The 25,160-nt window shown below is 42.0% G+C and overlaps 2 protein-coding genes across 2 annotated transcripts in view; one reads left to right on the forward strand and one right to left on the reverse strand.

The window, feature by feature from the left end:
• LOC131090453 (uncharacterized) overlaps positions 1-11,849 on the forward strand; it is a 71,906-nt gene extending 60,057 nt beyond the window's left edge. The window contains exons 54-67 of the mRNA XM_058035828.1: positions 532-696; positions 1,606-1,830; positions 2,519-2,549; positions 3,090-3,274; positions 3,823-3,915; positions 4,186-4,390; positions 5,223-5,410; positions 6,074-6,171; positions 6,563-6,747; positions 7,803-8,005; positions 8,428-8,617; positions 9,245-9,354; positions 11,190-11,309; positions 11,682-11,849. Of these exons, the coding sequence (XP_057891811.1) occupies positions 532-696; positions 1,606-1,830; positions 2,519-2,549; positions 3,090-3,274; positions 3,823-3,915; positions 4,186-4,390; positions 5,223-5,410; positions 6,074-6,171; positions 6,563-6,747; positions 7,803-8,005; positions 8,428-8,617; positions 9,245-9,354; positions 11,190-11,309; positions 11,682-11,825 (2,142 nt within the window). The 3' untranslated portion in view covers positions 11,826-11,849. The remainder of the gene's footprint in view (positions 1-531; positions 697-1,605; positions 1,831-2,518; positions 2,550-3,089; positions 3,275-3,822; positions 3,916-4,185; positions 4,391-5,222; positions 5,411-6,073; positions 6,172-6,562; positions 6,748-7,802; positions 8,006-8,427; positions 8,618-9,244; positions 9,355-11,189; positions 11,310-11,681) is intronic.
• A 6,580-nt stretch (positions 11,850-18,429) lies between these two features.
• Positions 18,430-20,569, reverse strand: RMI2 (RecQ mediated genome instability 2). Its single transcript, XM_058035829.1, is given in 4 exon segments — positions 18,430-18,809; positions 19,367-19,656; positions 19,658-19,871; positions 20,563-20,569. Coding segments are annotated over 4 exon segments (660 nt in total). The 3' UTR covers positions 18,430-18,660.
• Positions 20,570-25,160: the final 4,591 nt, after the last annotated feature.

Genomic DNA, 25,160 nt, shown 5'->3' on the forward strand with positions numbered 1-25,160 from the left:
GGGCTTTTGTGCATCTCCTCACAGGCCCAGCAGGAGGGACACACACAAAAAATTCCTTGACTAAGGATAAACAACTGAGCAAAACCAAAACATCAATGTGTAACCAACCCCATTCCCATTCCAAATCCCAAACTGTACCAGCTGTTGAGAAGAAATTAACTCTATCCCAGTAGAAACAGGACAGTATTCACCTTACTTCCCATGTATCCCCAGCTTTATCAAAATGTCTGGCTAGAGTAGTTGAGTAGGAGCAAAAAACATTGGACATTTTAACAAAATACAGTTCTCTGCAGCTGTTCCTCTGGTCTTAGGGTGCAGTCACTGAAATGCTTTGTTAGAGCACAGAAACTGAAGATGTAATGACAGTGCTGTGAGGAGCAGGGAGATGTGCTGATTTTTGAAACTACAAGTTCTGTTTGTGGTGTAATTTAATGAGAATGTTGCCACTGTACAACTTCTAACTACTTAAAGCAGAGTCCATTTGTTTGGAAGAATTTGGAACCTTTAGCACCTTTTTTTGTGCATACATAGGTAATTGTTTTATCTGGAAAGCACCAGCTCAACAAAGATGACATCATTTTGCACTCAGAGGGCAGATTCCACCTTGCTGATCATGGGAGAGATGAGGGGCTGATTGGAATATCCATAAAGAATCAGAGCACTGCTGATGTGAAGAACTATTCTCTGGAAATTGAAGTGAGTTTCTATTTTATTTTACTGCCACTGGGGTTTGGTTTTCAAAGCCCTGCTGTCATCTATTTCCCAAAGAGAGCAGGTGCAGGCAGTGACTGTAAAACAGCAAGCAACAAAACACTCCTGGTTTCTGTAGTGCTCTCTAAAGGAGCAGTCAGGCAGCGTCCATGCGGTGTGACCGACAGACAAAGGAAGGCACCAATATGAGTTCTCTGTAGAGCTGTCACAAATATAGCAAGTGTATTTTTGGTGGAGGCACAATTTTAAGAGGCACAAAACAGCTCATATGATGCTCGTTCTGAGACAAATCTCTTCGTTTTTCTCTCCCCTCCCCCATTTTACATTTGCTTTTAATTTCCTGTGAAATTAAAATGGTGGAGACACCGATGGAGACAACAGAGCGAGGCAAAAAACTAACGGGGTTGGCACCATCCAAACTCTTCATTAGCAGGAATGTAGGTAGTCAGGGACTAACTGAGACAATAGATCATCCCTTAACAAAATAATGATGATGATTTAATCATCAGTAACAAATACTAAATTATTTTTCCATTCCTCTCTCTTTAGAGAGGAGAGAGATTAAATGAGTATCAGCTGCTCTGCATGAGCTTGCTTCGTTCTGTGTTTTGGAATAAATGGCACAAATCAGCAGCTTCACAGAGAACTGACTGGGACATTATGTTTCTTTCATTGCTTCCATTAAAATTTTGTCCACAAGTCTTGTGCTATCCAATCATTCAGCTCCTGGGCCAATCACTCTGATGCTTGTGCCTCTCTCAGTGAAACTCCTGCACAGTGCACAAGCATTGGGAAACATTTCCCTTACCACTTATCCTTTTGTGGGAAGCACTGATATTTGAGCACCATCTCTAAATGATCATTAATTCTGTGTGGTGGCTTTGAATAAATGTTTTTCCTTTACTGCTGCAGTTAAGAGCCTTTGAAGATATTTGGCTAGGCCTGACAGGAACTGCTGCTTCCTCATCTGTCCAGAGCCAAATCCTGGTGGAGGGGATTATTGATCAGAAAGAGAAAGTAAAAGTAGCTGCTTCAAAAGGAAAGGAGTGTTTTCAGTACTACATGGGGTATCTACAAGGTATGTATCTCACTGACCATGCTCTCAGCCACAGGGCTTTGGTTTAGGTCATCCTGCAAATAAAAACACCATGGAGCTGGACTTGATGATCCTGCTGGGGCCTTTCCATCTGGAGCTATTCTGCAACTCCCAGTGCATTGCTCTGAAGAGACAGGAACAAAGTTGTGTCTCTAGCACTGAGCTACTAATTTCATTCAAGCTATGGTCTTTCAGATAAAGAAGAGCTGAAGTTTGAAATTTGTTACAAAGTTCAGTTTGGGGCACATTTATTATTACACCATATGGTAACAAAAGATAGGATTAATTTCCTCTTGATTTAATAATCCAAAGTTTTGTGCGTTAAGCTAATCGTTGCATTCCAAATTCAATAAAGGAAATGAGAGGGGCACCTCCAGAGACTGCACCACATGCTGGAACAGCTGTGTGAGCTGGGATGTGTGAGTTGGGATGTGTGCAATCACTGCCTGCAGGGGACTGTCTCACAGCAGTCAGCTCTGACAGACAACAGAGAAGAAAAAAAGGCCTTTGTTTGAAGTTATGTCTGAATTCTAGATGAGTAAAGTGAGGTGAAATGAGCTGCAAGAGGTGAGGCTCATCCACATTTCAGCTGCAGTTAGAATTGGGTGCAAACCAAATAGATTTTGTGGTATCCCAGTTGTCTCAAACTCATGTTGCTGACAATCCCAGCCCTTGTTTCACTTATGGATTTGCTATTCTACCCTTCTGCAGGGAAGTTTCTCTCAGGTTCATGTCCTCACCTGTAAGTGCTATGATGTTTTTGAGATTAGGACCATTAGTTTGTGAATCACTGAAGTCAGAAGTTAGTAGAAATGACTCAGCTCTCTCAACCCAGATTCTACGTGTACCCTGCCAACCACTTGTTTATGCTCATCAGTGCTTCTGTAGAAAAGACGTGTGTGTGTGGTGGGTGGAACTGACAGGCTTTCATTTAAGGGCTGAGCAGTTTTGAAACATCTGCAACAAAGGACATTAAAGTGAGGACTAAAGTAGAAAAAAAGGCCTTGTAAATCAGTATGACCGAGAGATTTAGATTTACATTAATCCAGTGCTTCCTTTGCAGTAGCAAATCTGTCTGTGTAATTCATTAACAAGCCACACAGAAGAGATTAAATCCTGACAGAGATCTAATTGTCTCATGTTTACCTCTTCTGTTTTGTTTTTTCCTCCACACCTAACACACTCAAGCTCTGATTGATCACCTAAGTAATTAAAAGCTGGCTTGAAACAATGTCTGTCAATGTTGTTCCTATAAATGAAGGCTCTTTTTTCATTCCTTAAGGGGATTTGGAAGAAGGAGTGGAAGTCAGTGCTTGTTCCGATGGGAAACACATGGCTGCCATTAACACCTATCTCAGCATCAATGGTAAAAGGCAGGAAAACGTGGGACAAGTAACTCTAGCAGCTGCTAATGGAAGCTTGAGTTTTCTGGCCCATGGATGTGGGGATCCAGTTCTTAAGGCTGAGGTGAGTGGCTGTTAACTGCAGCGTGATTTTCCCAGAATTTTATTTTTTTATTTTGATGGAGCACCTTCCATGCAGGCGAGTTGGTGAGTAACCAGGCAAAATGATGCAATGTTTTAATTATTTTCACGTTGATGTGAGAAGTTACCACGGTGAGAACGAAGAAATTCAGCCATGCCTAGAGATAGAAAATACAGGACCCTCTTCGAACGGGTGGATCCTCTGAGGAGGGTGAGTAAATAAAGTGAGAGCAGCAGTAACTGCTCAGCCTGATGGCTACAAAACTGATGATCAAAATCCTGAACGTACTTTCACTTTTATTAGGGTAGGGTTTCACATACTCTCTACTTGGGGAAGGCTTTTTGCTTTCTACCGTTTTTCTTTTCTGTTCCCTTGTCTGCATTGAATAATGCAGAAGTAGTTTCCCCTAAGAAATGTGAGGCCACTGTGGGTGTTTGCCGGCCCTTAAACTAGTACAAACTTTGAATGATTTGGATCCAGCACAAGCAATTTTAAGTAAGGAATTCAAGGTTTTAACAATCTTCTCACAGAACAAGCTTAATGAAATTGGGAGCCTTTTGAAAGCCTCACTGACTGAGAAGATAAAGAAGTTTGATGGATACCTGTGGAGATTCAGGAGATCAGTAAGTGTCTGTACATGATCTGTGAAAACACCATGAAGTGTTCATGCAGTGTTAGTTAAACATCATTATAATGCCTGCAGCTGTTTTGTTTTGCTCAAACATTTCGGTGATTACTCCTGTGCTGACCTGTACACAGAGACAAAAAGCATTTAATGTGTCGTGTATCTCTGCACCAACCCTGCAGAGTCAGAACAGCCTCGCAGTGATGTCAAAGCTTTGCTTGAGATCACTGTGTGTTTTTAAATCGCTTCTTTTTTGGAACCACTGTAGGTGCAGCATGTTGGTTTCCTGTCTGAAGCAGCTGGCTGGCCTTCAATGGCCTTGCAAAGGGCAGCAGGATTCCTGCACAGCGGGGCCACGGCTGTCACCCAGGTGTGGAAGCAAAGTGGAATTGGGCACGTTCTGAGAAGCAGGATCCCACTTTACCTGGAGAAAATTCAAGATGTTGTCCAGCAAATGCAGAACGAATTACAAAGTAAGCAAAAAAGTGCAAAACAAGAAGAGGGACAATGTCAGTGCAGGTCAAACCAAACTTCAGTGTAAACTACAAAACACACTGAATAACACAAAGGTTTCTATTTTGATCTAGGAAGAAGTGCTGAGCTTGGCTCTTAGTGTACAGAGTGGGAGCCTTGATGCAATAAGCTCTAAGAAAGCTCTCTGTGAGCACCTTTCTAATGAAATCAGTGGTGAGGCTCTTTCTTGGTCACAGGAGGCTGGGTTCAATTGGATGAGAAGAGAGTCCTTAATTCCTAAGCTGAAGTATTTCTGCTAACAGTTCCCTGGCAAGCCTTTCCTCCCAAAGGGCTGTTCATATCCCTCCTTGAGTTTTTAATGCTTGTGCTAATTGGATTTCACTTGATCTGTTTTTTTCCAAGCCTATCCAGTAGCCACTAATTCACTGTTCAGCTGGACTGTGGCCCATACTGAAACCTTTGAGAAATGTGGTCAGCTGGAATTAGCTGTGAGAACCTTCAGTTCTCACAAGGGTAAAACCTCACTTAGCTCTAGACTATTCCCTCTCAAAAGTTAAATTTGGTTGATATACCATAACTGAAATCAGTTGTGACCAAACTGTCCTGTTGCTGAGCAGCAGTGTATTTATAAGGGGTCAGGGTCAGAGCAAAATGGCTCTTTCAGTTCACAGCAGTGCAATCAATGTGCCTGACTGCCATGGAGACACAGCTGCCTCTTGTACTTTTCTGTGCTCCCCCTTCCCTTCTGCTGCAAGCTGGGTGGGAACAAACAAGCAAACAGCCATTTGTGCCAAACCAGCTAAGGTTGTCTCATTAATGTGCTTGCTTCAGAGCCATTAGCAACTTTGAAAGATGCCTACTACGATGTAACCTTGAAGCCACTGGATGAAGTCTGGAAAGAGAAGACAGAAGAGCACATGAAGAAAATCCTGGCTTTCTTACCCAAGATTGTAAAAGATGTGTGGCTAATGAAACCAATTCAGATGGCATTAAAGGTTGTGAAAGCAGGCTTGGATATGGTTAGTATAACTCTGTTCTCCATTTGCAGTTCAAGGCCTACAAATTTAAGTCTCAGCTTTGAACTATGGATGCACATACACATTTTTGTTGATGGAAATAGTGCAGTTGTCTTTCCACATAATAGCTTGTGCACAGCTGATTTACTGTTCTTGCAGTATTTGTCCTGCTTTGAAAGAGTATTTTTCCAGCTAAAGGAGATGGAAAAGTCTTCAACTCAGTCTGGTTGAAATCACAGCAGCAGTATTCTGTCATTCATGTAGCTTTTACTTTTCTTGCATAGAGAGGAGAAATTGTGATTCTAATAAACAAGTGTACAAATATATGTAGGCTCTTCTAGTTGAAATGAAAAGCATACAAGAGACATCATGAGGCTAATTTATATTATTAAAGATACCAGTCCTTTCTAAACTACTGAAGCACATTAACTTAGTGAACCATTGCTACACTTGTCATGTTATTTAGGAGGAATATATTTCTGTCCATTGGTGCTGTGACTAGAGTCTGTCCTCTGGATATTATTAACCTCTACATGACAAGATGCTGTCAGACAGGAGGCAAATGCAAGAGACACTGAAGTAGTATTTTGCATTTCTTGATTTAAAACTCATTTGCAAGTACTGACTCTGCCCTGAAATTGCTTTTATAATCTGTGACTCCAACAGGCTACCCAGCAGGTGCTCAGGTGGGCAGAGGCCACGTTTTCCAGAGCTGTGAGCAAGATCCGGAAGCCCTTGCTGCACCTGTACAGTTTTTCACCCAGGTAACTGGTGGCTTTGCAGGATCCCTGCTCTGGGCAGTGCTCTAAAAGGATGTGTGCATAGTTACTCTTCAGGTCAGTGTGCAGCTGAGGGCTCTGGACAGTCACCCATCCACTCTCTGCTTTGGTCACATCACATCCTAGTGTTTATTGCTGTGGGCTGCCAGACCCACTGTGTTTGAAAGGAGCTACTGGGCAGCAAGCAGGGTATCAGTAACTGATAACTGGCCTGAGGTGACCAGGGGAAGTGCAGCTCCTGGCCAGGGGAGGGTTGTTTTTGTTGTTCAAACCAGACTACAGTTCTTATGAATATTTCACTTCAACATTTCTAATAATAAAACAAGAGCATTTCATCAGTTCAGCAGATAAGGGGTGTTCCCTTTGTATTCTACAGGAACTGTTCAGTGGCAGGAAAGCTGCCAGTACTACCTAAAGCAGACCTGTCCCTGCAGCTGGCAAACATTACCACTTACCTCATTGGAGAAAAACTAATGAGGCCTCTGCAAGACCTCTACAATCTCAACATCCTTGCAGAGTACTACAGAATCAAAAGAAGGATGATGGAGAGCCCCTTTGAATGTAAGCCCTTTCAAAGTGCTGCTTTGTTTTGTACCTGGGTCTATTTCCACTGTGTAGTACTGTATTCTAAAAATTGTATCTGGGATAGGAGTTTACATAGAGATGGTCACTAATTAATAATTTTCTTATCACCTTACATATACTCTTGTAAGATGATATGTAGAAGATCAACACACTGGGCAAAGCTGGCAGGCAGTAACACTGTTCTACTTAATATTCATGCAAATTTTGTAACTCTACACCTCCTACTCTGGAGACTAGAAACAGCAGGTGGTATTTATCTGCCTTATCCATATGCTCTTGTGAGCTGATGCTATGGTTCACTGCCACTCTCACCTGCTGGCTCTGTGTCCTTGGCACAAAGGCTTGGAAAGTTCAGCTCTGCTGCCTCTAGGATGAGCAAGCTCAGCCCTACCAAAGCTTCATCCACAGTATTGCCTGTAAAAGTATTGCTACATGCTAAAGGAATGCACTAACAATCCCAACTGTCCCTCAGAGAGAATGGCTTTTCCAGAAATCCCTTTTTAATGGTTTCCTCCCAGTACAGGGAGACCCAACAAAGGGCTGTGAAAGCAGCTCCTAGTGACCCAATAATCTGAGTCATCTATCAGCAGGGTTTCCTGGATTGCAGCTGTTTGATGCTCTGATTTAGAAGGGTCATTTTTAGAGACAATTTTTGAGAATTAATATTCTTGTGTTTTCTGCATAAGAATGTATAATTGTGTGTGTGTTTATAAATATGACTGTCAAGTACTACAATGACAAATCAAGGTAAGCTCTGAATCCCAGTTCAAGTTTATCAGAGTTTTATGGTACTCAGGTAAATCTACAACAAAAAATTAATCATTACATTGTTTTGTTTCTGAGAAAAGTTTTTTTTGCAGAGCAACTACATTGTAACTAATTAAAATTTAAGTGTAGTAATGTCACTGTAATAATAAGTTGGGAAATTATTTTAAGAGTATGACAGCAAGAAGCTGTGTGTTGCATTATGTGCAGCATTTACTGCTCTGTGGAAAACTCACTGATGTTTCTTCTGAAATACCATTCTCCAGATCATGCTATGATAGTTGGGAGCAAGCATCTTGTGACTTTTGATGGAAAAATGTATGATTTGGCATCAAAGTGCAGTGTTCTTCTTGCCAAGGATTTTGTTCACAGTGCTTTCACTATAATACTAAATGAGGAAACTAGGAACTCCAGATCACTGTATGTGGAGATGAATCAGACTGTGATCACCATCTACCCACGACTAAAGGTAGGAAGATCAAGTCAAACATTTTTTATTTTCGGCAAAAATTTTCTTCAGCTGACAAAAAAAGTTTTTAAAATATTAATGCTCAAAATATAGATCAGAAGCACTCTCAGCCAATGGCTTTAAAGTAACAGCTTCTTAAAAAGAAAACACCTCTCCAAAACAAAACCAGTTTACCTCAAGGGCTGCCTCTTTGCTCTCTGTATATGACAGAAACTTTTCAACTTCCCTCTGACATGGTCTAAGAGAATGGCACTGAGAGGGAGACTGTGTGCTTTTTGCTCTTTCAGAAGTTTAACACAGCCCTGTTCTTATTCCCTTAATTCTGGGCTAAGTTGTCTCATTGCACCTGTAAATTCACTGTGCTTGCCTATGACTGAACTTTCCCTATGACAGGTGTGAAACTTCATTTTCATTTAAAACAGATATCCAAGATGTATAACTTCTCCCTTATGGAAGAGAACTGCCAAGTCCTGGATCAATCCCCTGAAAACAGTACCATGAATTCAAGGCAAGGAATCAACAAAATAGAAGTATCTGATCAGAAAGGAGTTTCTGTCTCTTGTGACTTTCAGTATGATCTCTGTACTGTCACTCTGGCTGGGTGGCACCATGGTGAGCATCAATCATGCAGCTGTTGTCAGCTGTTAGTCATTTTGCTATCTCTCTGAATTATCTGTATTACTGGTAGTACCTGCATCTGTGCTTTCACTTTTTTTTCCCCCTCTTCACTTACACCCTGGAAATGGCCCTAGGCATTCCCAGTAATTGCCAAATAGAGCATGGAATGCACCATTCCAGGGAGAAGAGTAATCTTCTGGATTACTGCTGATTCAATGCTATAAAGCAGACAGAAATCAGAGGCACTGCAGTCAGCCCAGCCCCAAAACCTGGCTGAAATCTGCTCTAGAGCAGCTCTAGACCTGCAACACAACTACAGAGGGAGGCCCAAAACCTCACAGAGTTTTTTGTATACTTGGAATGCATTCCTGTAGCATCCATGTACCCTACATTATTGTAAAGGTCACCCTCCAAAGATTAGCAGAGAATGGATGTGATGCTGTGATGTGCTCAGGAGCCCATGAGCAGCTGAGACACAAGATGGCAATGCAGGCTGGGCAGCTCCTCCACAATAGAGCTGAACCTGCTGGCAGAATAATCAGAGCCCAGAGACAGCTGCTGTAATAGTCCTGCACCTACTCCTGACAATTCCTATTTTACTCCATTTCAATTTTCTCCCAGGTGTTTCAGCTGGGCTTTTTGGTACCAATGACAATGAAGCTGGAAATGAATGGATGGTGCCTAATGGTTCCTTCACTGACAACGTGAAAGAGTTCACCCAGAGCTGGCAGGTAAGGAGCTGAGGGGCTCCTGCAAGCAGGGCTGCTGCCAGAGGGCACTGTCTGACACGCTGGGCTGCCTCAATAGTGAAAACAGCAGCACACTGCATTGTTTTGCTGTGTCTAGCCAGGGAAAAGGTTGCACATATTTGCTAAAAACTGTTCAAGAAATCCCTATAAATAGGCACTGAATATTTTTGGCCTAGGTAGTAAGGTAAAACATAGAAGTGGTTGTTGCTGATTTTAGAAGAAACTGATATTGGAGCTAAGTATCTTTGATGTTTTCCTCCTTAGAGCACCTTCTCCTGGAATGCAAGGACAGGGGCTACTAGGTCTGGGCTAAATCTGTACATTCATCACTGAAGTTTTCTTTAGAGCTGTTAGTTCTAGCTGGGTATATTGAGCCTCTTACTTTTCTTTGTTCTCATGCTTTACATCTCATCAATAAACAAAACTTTAGAAACAAATCTGTAAGTATTTGAAAGCAAATTTGTTCTCCATCCCCACATCACTAAGTATTCAGACCTTTTTGGAAGGTTAGCTGCTGCTGTCAGTTACTGACTTGCATAAAAAGACTCCTATAACTACCATAAATAAATGTTGTAACAATTTTATACCAGTACCATTGTAGCTCTGCTTAGTTCAAGTATTCTGTCATCAGCTGCAAATCATCTAAATACACAAATGTGCAGTTGTACAGAACCATTTGTGAGTGCAACCTACCAAGTAAAGTAGCCTTAACGTGCTCTCAAGTCATGTTGACAGGATGCTCTAAATCCCTTCCAAATCTAATTTTAAGAATCTATTACCAAAAGGAAAAGGAACCAGCATCTTACTACCACAAAGATTTTGTGACTCTTCCATTTAACCTGTCTCACAGATGTCTCAGTTCTGGGAGCAGAAATCTCATTTTCAGTCAGTACTTTACTGTAAAAGAGATAATTGCTTCAAGTATCTTGCTGTGGCAGAGATAAAGTTAATGAGCTTGCAGCCTATGTTTATGATAATGGGGCAGGATCCCAATGTGACTTGACTGACCATAGGCACAATTTTTTTTATTGCTATAAATATTAACTTCTAATATACTCATAAAAATACAAAACTCCCCAGAGACATTGAACAAAAGAATCAATTAAAAGCAATAAATAACAAACTTAGGGTCACACAGAAGCAGGGCAGATTGGCTGCACTTGCACTATTGATTGGAAGGGCTCACACTGCACTGTGAACTCTGACTGCAGCTCGTTCCCAGGAGCTTTATCACAGCTTCTGTCGTGCACTGACCCTGCAAAGGACGTCAGCAGAGCTCCACCAACACAGGGCCAAGGCTGCACAACAGGAAGTGACTGAGTGACTCCTGCAGGATGAGGTTGGCACAGAGTAAACTGCCAGTTCATTTTCCTTAGGAAGTAAAGTAACTACAGTTTACACTTGCTTAAAGAACTTCTTGGTGGTGTGGTTTCATTGTTCTTTTTTTTAAAGCCACTTTTACCTATGAGTAATCCAGCAAGGGTATGAAGCTTTTCTTTTCTCCATGAGAAAGATGTAGTGAAAGCACAACTTTGACCTGTCAGACCTATACAAAAGAGAACTAGCCAACTACCTGCTGTGTCAGCAACTACACACCAAAATCCTTCAGTGAATAACAGAATCAATAGCAAAAGGAAACAAGATCTAATCTGTGAGGTGCCTCTCAATATTAATGAACAATCAACATTAGAGCAGGGTACTGAACTGCCCATATTGCCCTTCAAACCAGCTCACACTGGAAATCTGGAGAACTCATCCTACCCTGATGTGCAAAAAAACCCCTAAATACACCAACTTCAGTAATTCTGTTTTCCCAGGTAAATAAGTGCAGTCTTGTACAGAAGAAAGAGAAGCCATGCCCAATTACAGCTAAGCAAAACATCTGCAAAGTGTTCTTTGAAGAACCACATTCACTTCTTAGGAACTGCTTCAAAGTTGTAAGTAGAACTTCAGCCAGAAGCAATGTCTCAATTATGTGTCATACTTCCAAGGAGGTCACATAACCATTGCAAGGATGTAGAAGTTTAGTTGCAGAGAACTTTAGAAGTAATCAAAACAGCAATCCAGATGGAAAAGGTGTTTTTATCATTATAAATATAAATGGAGTTCTTTGACATCCACAGAGTAGTTGTGTGACTGCATTGCTCTTTAGGATACAGATCTAGAATTTGGAAACAGAAATAACCTCCTCACCATTAGGAAGGAAATAAAGGTTTATGAATGGTCCTAACCAGGCAGGGGGGAGGGGACACAAGCCAAACCTCTGGGTGTTCCTGCAGGTCCCCCCTAACCCCTCCCTTTGTGGCCAGGTGGAGCCCGAGCCATTCTACACCATGTGCACACAGGACACCTGTGACTCCCCGGCCCTGGGGGCTGCCTGCAGCTTGGCAGCAGCTTTTGTTCATTTGTGCAACAGGAATTTTGTCCCTGTGGAAATCCCTCCACAGTGGTAAGTTTCATTTCTTTTACCACCCTGAATATTCTGACTGCATTGCTCCAGTCTCTGATGCAAGAACACACGAGAAAATAAAACTAATGAACCTGACTGTGGCCATGAGCAAAACTGATCCTATTCCCAGAAATGCTCTTCTTGCCTCTTGGCTACCTCCCCTTCCTGCTGCTCGCTCACGAGCACACCAGAGCCCATCCACTGCACACTCTCTACTGCCTTTCTAAAGCTGTCCTCATGTGCTGTGTGACAGAGGCAGAAGTACCTGCAGAATACTGTGTGATGTCCCCAGGAGCTCCTCCTCTTGGATACTGTTTCTGCTTCCATCTTTTTCTGGTCTCAGTAATGCATTTGGATTCATTTTAACAACAATACAAAATACTCAGGGACTTATTTTTGTACTTTTCAGTATCTAATAATGAAATTTATATATCTTTTCAACCTAGAATATCCAGATTATCAATACTTGTGTTTTAATGCAGCTGTCATCCAGACTGCATTGTTAAGTGGATTCCTGGAATATAGCCAAAGAAGATGAAAAGCCTGAATAGAGCAGTAGCACTTGCTTGAAATTTTTATAATTACAATCCTTCCCCACTCCTGTAGTTATAGTGCCAATTTGTGTATTCCAAAAGTGACTGGAGCCATGTGTGTTGGTAACTGGAGTTCCATTATTGATACTCTTGCCCAAGTAGTAACTCACTGAATTTTTACAAGACTGCAATGGAAACATTTACACCAAATAAATGGCAGAATCATGCAGAAGAGCTAATTATGCTTTTGCTTGAAATGAAGCACTTGGGTTTACTCATTTTATGCTCCATGCTTTGCTAAGGCTTAGTAATGAGAAGAGGGTGGAGTTTATTAATATATGTATTGAAGCATTATTTATTTGCATTTGTAAACTCACTACTATCTCAAAGGACTGATTTGGTGACTATAAACCCATTTGTAGTACGCCTTGAAAAATTTACAATTATTACTTGATTTCTTACCCATTAAGGAAGGGAGTAGTATTTGCAGGTGGGTTTGTGTGCCATAAAATAAAAACCTAGAATAAGAACACTCACTGTGTCTGTAAGAGCATCACATCACACTCCCACACACTGAAACAACACTGCCTGTCAGTATCTGCCTGAGCTGTTCAGGTCACTCAGCTCCTAAGCAGTGGATGATCAGGGCATTTCTGGGCAGCAGCTTGTAGGCAGCAAGTGGTTTTAGCTCCAGCAGTTACAAAAACTCTTCAACATATAAATATGAAATACTGAGACAAATTTTGTTAAATCTGAGTTGAGAGAATATTCAGTTGAAAATAAAGTTTTAGAATAGCTTGGTAGCTGAATGATTGCAGTCAGCTAGTGCTGCTAGTTTGCATTATCCCATTTCTGAGGAAAAGGATTGGAATGAAGGTGGACCACAAGCTCAGTTAACGAGAACATGCTAAAAGAAGCAAAATACATTGGGGATGTACACATGAATCAACACATTGAAGACAAGAAATACTTTTTATCTATTTAGCTTATTTCATATATCCACTTTTGGACACCCTGTTTTACTTAAATTGTGAACCAGTTGAGAACAGTCCTGGGGAAAAAATGGAAGGGTTGAGGAAAGACATGAGTTAAGTCTCCAAACATGTAAACACTCTAAAAAGAAGGAAGCTGAACAGACCAAACTAAGGGAGAATTAGGTTTGACACATGAAAGAGTCTGTAATGGTTGGGTTACTCACACACAGTAACTGATAACCAGCAACAGTCATGACAGCAAAACAGAAAGTGGCTGTCAGCAGAAACAACCTCTGCACTATTTCCTAGAAATTCATGCTTGTCAAGGATCTTCCACTGAAATAACTGAACTACTCAGACCTCATAAACTTTAGAAATAATGCTGCCCTTTTTCTCCTAAATGTGAATTTATCAAACATGAGAGAACCTTACATCTTTATTTCGGTTTAGCGATCTAAGATTAAACCGCATCTAAAATGCTGGAGTACTTTCCCCACAGTGTTTTAATGTCATAAATATATCTGATGCTATTTTCCCTTCCGAGATGTTTTTTTGTATTTCACTGTAATGAGAACTTGCATTACATGTGATTGTACTTATCACTCACCTGGAGTTCATCTCTTCATTTCAGCTCGAGCCAGTTCTGAATGGCAGATAGCAGCCCTGAAGATGGAAGAACCCTTTCACCACCCAAACCAGAACAGTTATTTTAGGCAGACAAGCTAGAGGCAAGAACAGGGAGAGAACAATAGAAGTGTGAATGCATTAGTGTTAACTGTGACTATAGTGAAGTATATAAGGTATAAAAGGAAAGATTTACACCCAGAACCCCTGAGGGCAAGAGAAATTATTTCAGTATATTGACAAGAAACTATAATCAACCAGAAGAAATCTGACAAGAAAGTATCAGTTACTCTAAAAAACATTCTCCCATTCGGTGGCAAAATTGCCTCTCCACAAGCCTTGAACCATAGCACAAATACATTGAAAAGCTGAGAAAAGCTCTCTTCCAGCTCAGATTAGTACAAGTGGACTACTTTGTAAAAGCAGCATCAACAGCCTAGAGTCAGCAGAGATTGCCTACTTCTTTTTCTCCAGAAATGAAACTCCACCGTTCAGCAGTTCTGGAGAAAGTTATCTGTCTTTTCCAGGGAAGTGCTCCAACACGCAAGAAGGCTAAGATAGAAATAAGATGGGTAAATAATGGAAAGCAGTTAACAATTTTCTTATTTTTATGCTGGTTGATTTTTTCCTTATTAATATACACACTGTTAAATGAGAAACAGCCTTCTTGGTTTCTGTGCACCAGTTTCACATTTACCCTTTGTCAGTTGATGTGTTGGGAAAAGGTGACCAATATCTACCCTACCCATGAAGTAACCTTAGGGCATTATTGCTGCTCTTGTGTGTCTCACACATGATGAATCCCTTTTTGTGTTGTAGGTCACTTGATTTAAAAATTGCATCACCTTTCTCCACAGTGCCTGGAATGCAGCTATTCCTTGGTGAAAGGTAACGCTGCAAATGCAATGTTTGCGTAATATGCAAACACTGAAATAATGGTGTTTGGTACTCTGACATCATGCTAATAAACACCTGACTGCCTTAGTTTTACACTGGAGTACATTTTTATTGATTATTTGTAACAACAAAGTTGCACTGACCTCTGTAGAGAGTTAGCACTGGCTGGGTTTGGCTCACAGAAAAAGCAAGCAGCTGCCTCTTATCTCGTGTGTGCTGCTTGCAGCTGCACTTGCTTTCTGAACATTTACTCTCTAGCTTGATACAAATGAAAACATGATTCCTACACTAGTCAGGAAAAAGTCCTGCAATTTTTAGCATTCCCACACACATCAGATGCTAGAAATCAAATATTCCTCTGTAATAATTTTATACCTACACCCTTGTAAAAAGCCAAAATAGTAGTAAGTATTTCTGGAAGCTACAGAATATTTATACCAGTTACTGATTTTAAAAAACACATGATTTTCTCCCCAGTCACTGAATGTCTCGTCACCCCCCAGCTAAGCACACCAAGCATCTCTGAAAAATGTTTTGTGGTGACAGTTTCAGAAACAAAGAAAAATATCAGCCAGTAGAGGAAAAGACTGAGAAGAGCTCAGTCAGCAATACAGAAATACAGGAATTTAACTAAATCCTAACTGCAGACAACAACATTGACCTGGCTGCAGACACCAGGTCTCCTCTAAAAGCTGCAGATAACTTATCACTCATAATAAAGAAGCCATTTAACCACCAATAAACATTTTTAACTGCAGCCATGTCACTCAGTCCAGTGTTTGGTATCTCTGAGCTGTACCTAGGTTCTCCACATGCACAGTTCCTGTCTAGATACCCTTCAAAGAGTCAGGAACTTGTACAGGCCCTGGACACACCTCAAGCCCTGAAGCTCAGCAGGAGCCAGACCCAGCCCCAGTCCAACCCTAGAGCAACAGGCCAGGTGGAAACCCTGCTGACCCCATGGGCTGGGCTGGGCACCCCACTGACCCAGGGCACCTGCCTGCACACAGGGCATGTATGAGACACCACCTGAACTGAGCAGGGCTAACAGAGCCACCATCAGGGGTGAGGGAAAAAAAAGAAAAAAACCTCCAAAAGACCCCACACTTAAATGAAATGTTCCAGGTCATGTTGGTAATTGGAGATTAGCACTGAATCACAGCTGCCATAAATAAAGCATTATATCCATGTTTCTGCACTGGGAGCTGTGCCTTTCCTCCCTGACTCTGCTGTTAATGCAAAGGCAAATGCTCTGTTCACCAAATACCTGCCACAAACACAGCAGTGTCACAGGGTTCTTTGACTGAACTGTGTAAACCTTTTAATGAACCACTAAAACCATCCAGCCAGACTTTTTAACTATGCCTTATTTACTGCATGGTAATGTCACACTTGGGGAATTAAAAAATGGAGCCCACATATCACCCTCCTGCCTAACAGAGGAGAGAGAGAGATGGCAGCTCCTATCAGCAAACACAACAGCAGAGAGACAGGGGGATGTGGGGAAGCCCATTCCAGGTGTCCCTGGAGGGAGGGACAGCAGTGTCCCTGCAGGGCAGTTGCCACCTGCCACCAAACAGCCCTGGGGCCAACTGAGAGATCTTTGTGATTTCTCATGGATGTGAACCTCTGGAGAAGAATCACCTTGGAAAGGTCTGACTGAAGCATTTATCAGATCAATCCAGCAGCTTCAGTACTTCAAAACTGGCTTTTATCTCTGCACTAGCCCTGGCTTTACCAGGACTAAACTTTTAGTAGATAACTACTGGCAACACTGCACATTATTGAACACCTTGACTGAAGTAATGCAACTGTTTATGCCTCAGGTGCACCATGCAGTATATAAACTGTTATATGGCAAACACATACCATGCACTGCCTATCTCATGGGTGTCCCCACCACAGCACACCCAGGAATTCCTGCCCTGACTGCTGCTGTGAGAGCACTCTGAGCACACCTGCCCACAGCAGCTGTCCCTGCAGAGCACACAGCTCCAGTGGTGCTTCCCAGTGCAGCTTTAGTGCTTACAACTCACCTCCAACATGTCCTTTATAGAGAACTCCACGATCTATAAAGTTCACAGAATTTCAACATATTACACCAACCCCAAAACAGATGTAACAAGAGCTCAGCTGTGACCTCCTCCTCAACACAGGGCTACAGAAGCCCCTTATCCTGCAACTCCTCAGTTACATATTCTGCTGTGCAACAGCAACAAAAATCACAAACTCATGTTCTAACTGCAGAATTTGAGACACAAGGTGAGGAAAAGGGAGAATTCCCAGTACCCAGAAATAAGGCCCTTCAGCCCAGCCTTAAACAGCCACCATCAGCCTCTCACTAGGTGAAGTACCACAGAGCTGGGAGTCAAAGCAATCTCCAGCAGCCTTTTGTTTAGAAATACAACATTCACCCTGGCTACAAGTGTCTTTTGCTTTGAACTCCTAGGAAAATAATTTTTAATATGAACTAGTCACCAGCCAATATGGCAGTCACATTAATTATTTCTGAAGGCTACAGCACTCCACAAGCAGATTTTTTCCAGAATTACAAACAATGAATAAACCCAGACTGCCAAAAGTCTTTATCTTTGTACGTCTTGGCACTTCATCAGCAGGATCTCAAGAGCACAGGACTTCCACTACCCAACTGCCTGTGATGTGATCTGGTTTGAAACACCAAACTCAGGACTGGAATTGCACTCTGAAATCCAGCCCTTAGCCTGCAAAGAACTCAAATCTTTAAAGGGTGCTAGTTAGTTTCCACATGCTTTGAAAACCTGGTCCAATTAAAAAAAAAATAATTACTACAATTTGATTTTCATCTTAAATTGCAAAGCATTCAATCAGTCTCTTCTCTTCCAACACGCATTCCTCATTAACATAACTCTATTGCTGCACAGTACAGTCCCCAATCACAAAGCCATTCCACACAGATACTCCAATGCATTTGTCAGGACCCAAATTCTCTTTAGACAAGATGGAAAATAAAGAGTAGTAACATTTCTACTTTTTAAGTTTCTGGATATGATTTCATAGTTTGATTTTTTTCAGAAAAGGAATTATAAAAATAGAATACAACTTAGAATGCTAGAAATAACAGTTAAAAATAGCATACACTGGAAGGAAAAAAAAACCCTTCAAAAAGAAAAATGCACTTAGGGATAGAACACTTGTTTCTGGAGGTAAAAAGTATTTACATCTTGCACCTGGAGAATCTATTCCAAGGAAGCCAGCATCACATCTTTTCATTAACTTCACTTCACTAAAACAGAGGGGTCATTACCACTTTCAGCATTTCAGAAACTAGAGAGGTATTTTAAGTACAAGACACTGCTAATTGTTACCAAGAGACACCTGTCTTACAAGCAGTTAAAAACATGGTGACTACTGAAATAGAAAACACAGGTGAAAACAATTCTTTCCAAGCACAGCCTAAACGGATTGAAACACATTTTGCCTTGATGCCAGGTACTGAGTTCACCCTGGTAGCACGAGTGCTGTGCAGCCCTTGCTGAACACCCTGCTGTAAAACACCTGCCCCAACACGAGCCCCCCCACACAGCTGCTAACACACAGAAACAAACATACAGCCTTTTTAATGGCATGGACATCTTCATCAAAACATCAAATAGGCACTGCTCAAACATGTTGGTATAAAAACACTGGGAGACATGAACTGTGATTATTATCAGATAAGCACTGGTCCCTATGTTTCACTGAGCCCAGCTTCTCACTGGTTTACTCCAGGAGTGGTTACACAGAATAGTCCAATGTTCTGCACCAAAAAGCAAAAGAAAACAAATTTCCATTAGGGGATGACTCTGTGCAAATCCTCCACTTCAAGGTTCCACATATTCTTATGAATGGGGTTTTCAGAGAGATCTGTCATCTTTATTGCTCGAAGAATGGGCTCCGGACTGCAGGACCTCACCACACCCATCACCATTACATACTTCCCTAAAAAACAAGTAAGCATTACATTTCATTAACCTTTGTATTACCATTTAAATTCATAAGCCAAATTACTTAAAGCCAAGTAAACAGTGCAAATTGAAGATGCTAATACTTGTAAGTAAACTCAAGAAATGAAGATTGCTTAGAACTAAATTTCAGAAAAGGCTTTGTTATCTGTACAATCACTTCTACGGCACATTCAACTACATTTCCACATAGAGTTAAGAGCCAAAAAACCACAAATTTATCCTGCTGTGTGAGTGGACTGAGGATAGGTCAGAGGACTGAAGTTTTAAGCAACGGGCCTATTTTGTACCACAGTTTCTGCAATACTGCAGACCAACACTTCTCCATTTGAACTGGCAGTTCTGGTGAAGGGAAAAGAAGGAAAAGAAAGCAAGATAGCGAAAAGAAAAATAGGAGAAGAATCTCTCTCCTTGTTCAGGGCCTCCTGCAGGGGGCCAGGCACGGCGGCCGGGCCTGGATGAGCCGAACCGCGTTAGAGCGGACACGGACAGGGACAGTGCCCGCTGCCCGCGGGGGACCCCGGCCCGCGGTACCTGCGCTGAGGCACGGCCGGCCCTGCGGCACCTGCTCCACGCCCAGCACGGTGAAGGCGCCGCTGCCGTCCTGCAGCCGGGCCGTGCCGCCTTCGGCGCCGCGCCGCACCTCGAGCACGGTGCCCTGCATCCACACGGCCCGCAGGGCCAGCGGAGCCCGGCCCGCCGCCGCCCGCTGCAGCTCCCAGGTGCCGCCCGCGCCGCGCTCCGCCCGCCGCAGCTGCGCCGCCAGCACCTTCACCGGCGGGCCCGGCGGGCCCAGCGCCGCCCCGGCCATGCTGAGGGCGCCTGAGGGCGCGCAGCCGCTGAGGGCGGGAAGCACAAGGGCGGCCCCGCCCCTGAGCGGCGGCAGCGCTGGGCCTGCCCGGAACGGTAGCTGCCGCGCGGGGCTGTGAGGGTGCGGAGCGCAGGGGGTGCCCCCGCCGGTTCACCCGCCCCGTCGCCCTCGGCTGCACCGTGTGCCAGCCCCCCGAGCCAGCGCCCCTCACCTGGATCAGCCCAGAGCCTGAGTGGCCGTCATTTTGCCTGGTTCCAGTTCAGGAGCGGCCCCCTTCGTGCAGAAGGCAGTGTGAGCTGGGCTCGGTGCTGGTTCGAGCCGAGGGTGCCGGTGAGCGCCGCCCCCGGCCCCTGCCGGAACCAGCCCGGCTCCCCCCCTGCTTAGCGGCACCGGGCCGCGGTGTTCACGTGGGAGTTGAGGGAGCTCCGGTTTCGTGAGAAAACAGAAAAATGCACTTGCTGATTTTCCCAGGGATGCTCTTCTGGGGAAATCCGGAGCATAATGCACTGAAACCATGGGCAGTTTTATTATGGGAGACTTGAATTCCAATTTATTTACTGTCTGTTTATATTACCGACAGGCTAGTTCACTTTGCTGTAGTCTGGTATTCTTGAAATGTTATGGTTTCTTTTGGGCGGGTGGGTTGACATTTCATTTAGAAAATAAGCCAAGAAATAAGCTAATGAAGAAATAGGAGGATGGAACAAAGACAAGAATCAGGAAAACCAAAGGGATGGGTTCATTACTTTCACAAGTCCTATGACCTACAAAAGTGCAGAATGGGTAAAAATACACTGATTGCAATCATTCTTCTTTAGAAGAACTTTTGTTTTCCATTAAAATAGGCAGTTACTTTATTTTAAAAATCTGTTTTTTCCTGAGTAGCAAAATACATCAAAAGACCTTTTTACCTACTCACCCATCATGTTGTGAATTATTTATTCAGCTTTTTCCTTTCCAAATATATTTTCTGTTTGGAGACATTCTGTAAATGGGACCGTATTCTTTTTATAGTGTAAGGAAGCAGTTAATTTTTTGTTACCACTTACAGTAAGAATAAAACATAATATTGGTAATAACAATAAAAACACTGACATCTAAGCACAATACAGAACCATGTAATCTGGCAATCAAATCATATAGCTTACAGGAATAGAAAGACATTAGATGGTTACTGTATATGAATGCACGATTTGAGCAAGGCTCACAGGAGAATATTTGTAATTTATGCCCTTAAGCTGCAGTCACTTGACAGCATCAATATTTAGTTTCACATAAAAAAAATTAATTGTGCCAAATATTGATAAAAGTATTGTATTCCTATTTGTTACTGCATAATAGGAGTGTCTAATGCTTATTAAGCCATTAAATCTACAGATCAAGGCAAGACCCCTACAAGAGTGTAATCTTCAGGAGAGACTAAAAGGTCCCTTTTAAAAGATTTGCCTTCAAGAAACGGTGTTATGAGAAGGGCAAAAGCACTGGCAACCTGCATCAAGAAATGGATTTGTTTTCCTAAACCAAAAAATCCTTATCTTTCAGTGAAATGCACAGTTATGCTGAATTATCTGCAAAGCTCTTCCCCAAGACCTGGTGCAGCTCAGCACAGACACATTCTGCAGCTGCAGGGAAAAGGTCTGAGGCCTCAACAGACTGGTCTGGAGGTGACCCCACAGTGTCATTCTCTGATTTAAGGGTAGCAGAGGAAGCTCAGCACACAGTTGGAAAAGGCACAGAGTTGGTGGTGGGCAGGCTCTAATTTACACTGGATTAAACATGAGCAGATTTTTGAGAGCACGGAATGAAGAGTTTTGGTTTGTATGGATTAAAAGAGAAGGAATCAATTTCCTGTCTACTACTACAATATGCACCTCACTTCAAAGCAATCCTCAAGGACATTATTCCTCATTATTCCTCATGAGATGGTCACAGTGTGGGTGAAGAAAGGTCAGACTACACCTAGACAGCACAGTCCAGATGAGAGCAGGAGTCAGGGCTCCCTCAATTACACTGGCAGGGTTTTGTTGGTATGGTGCCAAGAGAGCTTAGAAAAGAATTTGACCCCAGATCTCTGTGAAAAGAGATTTCCAAAGAAGCAGCAACTTGAAATTTTCTGTTGAGCTCAGACTTTTTTGTGCTGCCACTGACAGTACTACTTGAAATGGAAGCAATTCCCTGCTTCTCTCCCTAATTTTGGTAAAAGGCTGATATTACAGAAGCAGAAAAATACTTCTTTCCCTTGGCCAGGAAGTCTGATCTTTTACAGCCTTTCATTCTACCTGAAAGAGTTTTAAAAAATCCTTCTTTCCAGTCCATTGGCCAATGTGTACAGAACAGGTTCTTCAATTTTATTTCTCTTTCCTAGTACTGAGAAGTTACGAAATGGATTTCAAACAATTTTTACAATTTTTAATTTTTTTTCTAGGATTTGGAATCCAAGTAATTATAAAGTTGTTTTTCTTTTTTAATTTTATTTTTAGTATTTTGTATGCACTTGCTTTAGAAATAGATCTAGCTGGGAGCTCCACAGCTGACTGCAAGAGAAGTCACAAAGTGTGGAGCTGAAAAATACATAGATCATAATGGTTATGTCTGAATGGCCCACAAATGTCCATAAAACAGATGTGTAAAAAAACCCTTGTCTCTGGTCAGCCCAGAAACTCAGAGGATTCACAACTCAGAGGATGTGATTGGAGCAGGCCAACACCTTCTCTATTGTGGCATCTCCAGCAACAATGCCTGCCCACAGTCAGAGAGTAAACTGCAAATGATATGATTGAGCCTTTCATATCCTCATGCAGAAAAAGGAAGCAGGACATGGGAGCTCAGCATCACTGAAGGAAGATGTGAAAACAATCTTTGCAATAATTACTCTGCAAGTGAGGGCTCTGAGACTGTCTTCCTTTCCCTGGTATTCATATTTGACCTTTAAGAGATCTGTCCTAATTTGGACTTATTTTCTTACATTGCACACAGAACAATACAACACAAACACAAGAATATAAAATTCCACTGTTCTGGTGTTTGTTTTGTATTGCATAAAAGATACAGTGTGGACATATTGACTAAGTCTGGAAAAACATCCTTCAAGGGTTTTTTTTTGTTTTTAGACTATCTCATCATCACTGAATTTAATTAATGATTTGAAATTAATGGATCAATGAGTTGAAATTAATGGATTAGTGGGTTGGAAGTCAGTTGTATTTACATTCCTAACATGAGCATCAGCTGCTTGTAATTTGTGCTTTGGGGCAGAGCAGTCTGACAGATGGATACTAAATTGTGTTTGACCAGGAATTTCAAAAGACCTGAAGCCAGCAAAGGCATATGCTGAAACAGGAGAACTCTAGGTGCAACCTGCCAAGGTTTTAATTAGGAGGTGGCTCTGAATAAGTGGTATTTTAGATGTGACTTGGACAGGGCAGGTAAATGTGAGCAACAGACATCAGAACCCTACTATTTACAACAACAAGAAGAGTCTGGCCTCTCCCATGGTCTCATCAAGCCAAAACCTGCACTTAGAGTGACAGAGGAATCACTCTAAGATATGGTGACCGAATTTTGTGGCAAATACCATCAACCAAAGCATTAGCAAGGCATCCCCAGTGCTCTTTTTCTTTGAGAACCTAATATAGATGCTCTGCATCACATGTGATCTTATGCTCAGTGGAATCTCTGGTGGATTATGGCAAGAGACTTCCTGTAGCTGCCAGGAGCTGCCAGCTGCACCCAGTGCGTGGAGAGGAAAACCAGCATCTCCTCAGAGAGTGGGGGGGAAACCTCAGCTTGTACAGGCAGCCTCAGCATGAGAAATTATTTCACTGCTCCCACTGGCATGCAGACTTAACCAATTCCTGTCACTCACCACACATCCCTGCCATGGGGCCTGCAGGCTGTAAAAAGGGCAATGCTGTCCTGCTTAGCTGACTCATTTCATTTACAGAGAATACTTAGAGGAAATAATTAGAGAACTGCAGTTGTGTTCTGCAGAAGTGGGTGTCACCTGTTGGTTTCTTTCCATGGTATATAAATGCTGGCATGTAAATTAAATATATCAGTGTTCTATGGAATAGTAATATAACACGATTAAAGAAAAAAATTAATGAATCAGTCTTTACTTTACCAGTATTGTTTGCTGCTCTGGAAATGGTCTGCAGAGCTGGCTTGCAGATGGGCTTGTTTAAACTCCTGCACAAGAAAAAGAACTCTTTAAACAGGAAACATGGATGGTATACAAAGCATTAGGTCTTCATCCTGACCAAAGCTGGGCCAGTAGCTAGGAGACTTCAGTCACTCACCTTTTTGACTGAATTTCACTTTTTAAAAGAATTGGATATTTAGCAAAAGTTTAATAAGACTGGAGAGTCCCTATAACCAGTGTACGGGGAACACGGATCACAGCTGCTGCTGCTCTTGCACAAATACACTCTGATTAGCATGGTCAGCATCCAGTTCATTCAGCAATGTGACAGAAGAATAATTTTTCTAAAGAACAGCAAGCAGCAGAGTGACATTTTACTTCCAGAAACTTAAAGCCTGAGTTGTCAAATAGAAATCTACATAGAAGCCAGTAAGGCTGAGAAGTTACAGCCATTCCATTGGCAGGATTCTGTAATAATCAAGGCAATATTCAAAAATCCATGAAATGAATTTCTGGTGCTTACTAGGGAGACGCTTTTAACTAACAGTCAAATCTTCATACAGGCAGGATCTTTCTCAGGTCCAGTCAAAAATACTGTCTCTCCCTATGAACTTTATCTTGTTTATACTAAAAACATCACAGCTACAGCACCACACTGGATTCACAACAAACAAGTGAATGACTGAAAAAGCAAAAATATAAAGAGGAAATCAACAGCAGTGAAACTTTGAAGCTGCTCAACAATAGCACTTACATGGTTTTGTGTACATAGGTGGACTGGGACCTAAAGCAGCTTGAGTTTCCAGTTTCTTATATGATGTGTATTCTGTAAAGCAAGATTCAAACCCAGAAGTGCTTACAAGCCTGGATGTAGAATACATTTACTGCCATAGCCTCCACAAATAGCAGCCTGCTCCCCAACTACTGGCAGGAGTGAATGAATGAATGAAAAAATGTTGGCATGTTAATAGCAGTAATTTTAGATGGAAGTCACATTTATATATGAATATACGAGGCCTACTTATCTCTTAATAGGTCTAGAAGAAGATATAAAACGTCATGTTAAATCACAGAGTTCTTCCTAAATCACAACACTTAGTGTATAATTGATGAAGTATGTTTTCACATTCTTAGGGTTCTTTAATTTATTAAAAAAGTCAAAAGACACAAGACTGCATGAACCAATAGGAAGACATCTCATCATTTCATTTTAGAAAGACCTCTATAAGCCATATGGAAATGTCATGTTTTAAAATACAATTTGACATTAAAATGTCACAAACTGCCTCCACCTCTTGATTTAAGTAATTTTGATCACAGGTTTTAGTTTGCAGTTTGTACAGCACCTTATGTTAAGCACTATGCTGAAACTCTCT

Source organism: Melospiza georgiana, chromosome 16, assembly GCF_028018845.1.
Source record: "Melospiza georgiana isolate bMelGeo1 chromosome 16, bMelGeo1.pri, whole genome shotgun sequence".
Taxonomy (NCBI): Eukaryota; Metazoa; Chordata; class Aves; order Passeriformes; family Passerellidae; genus Melospiza; species Melospiza georgiana.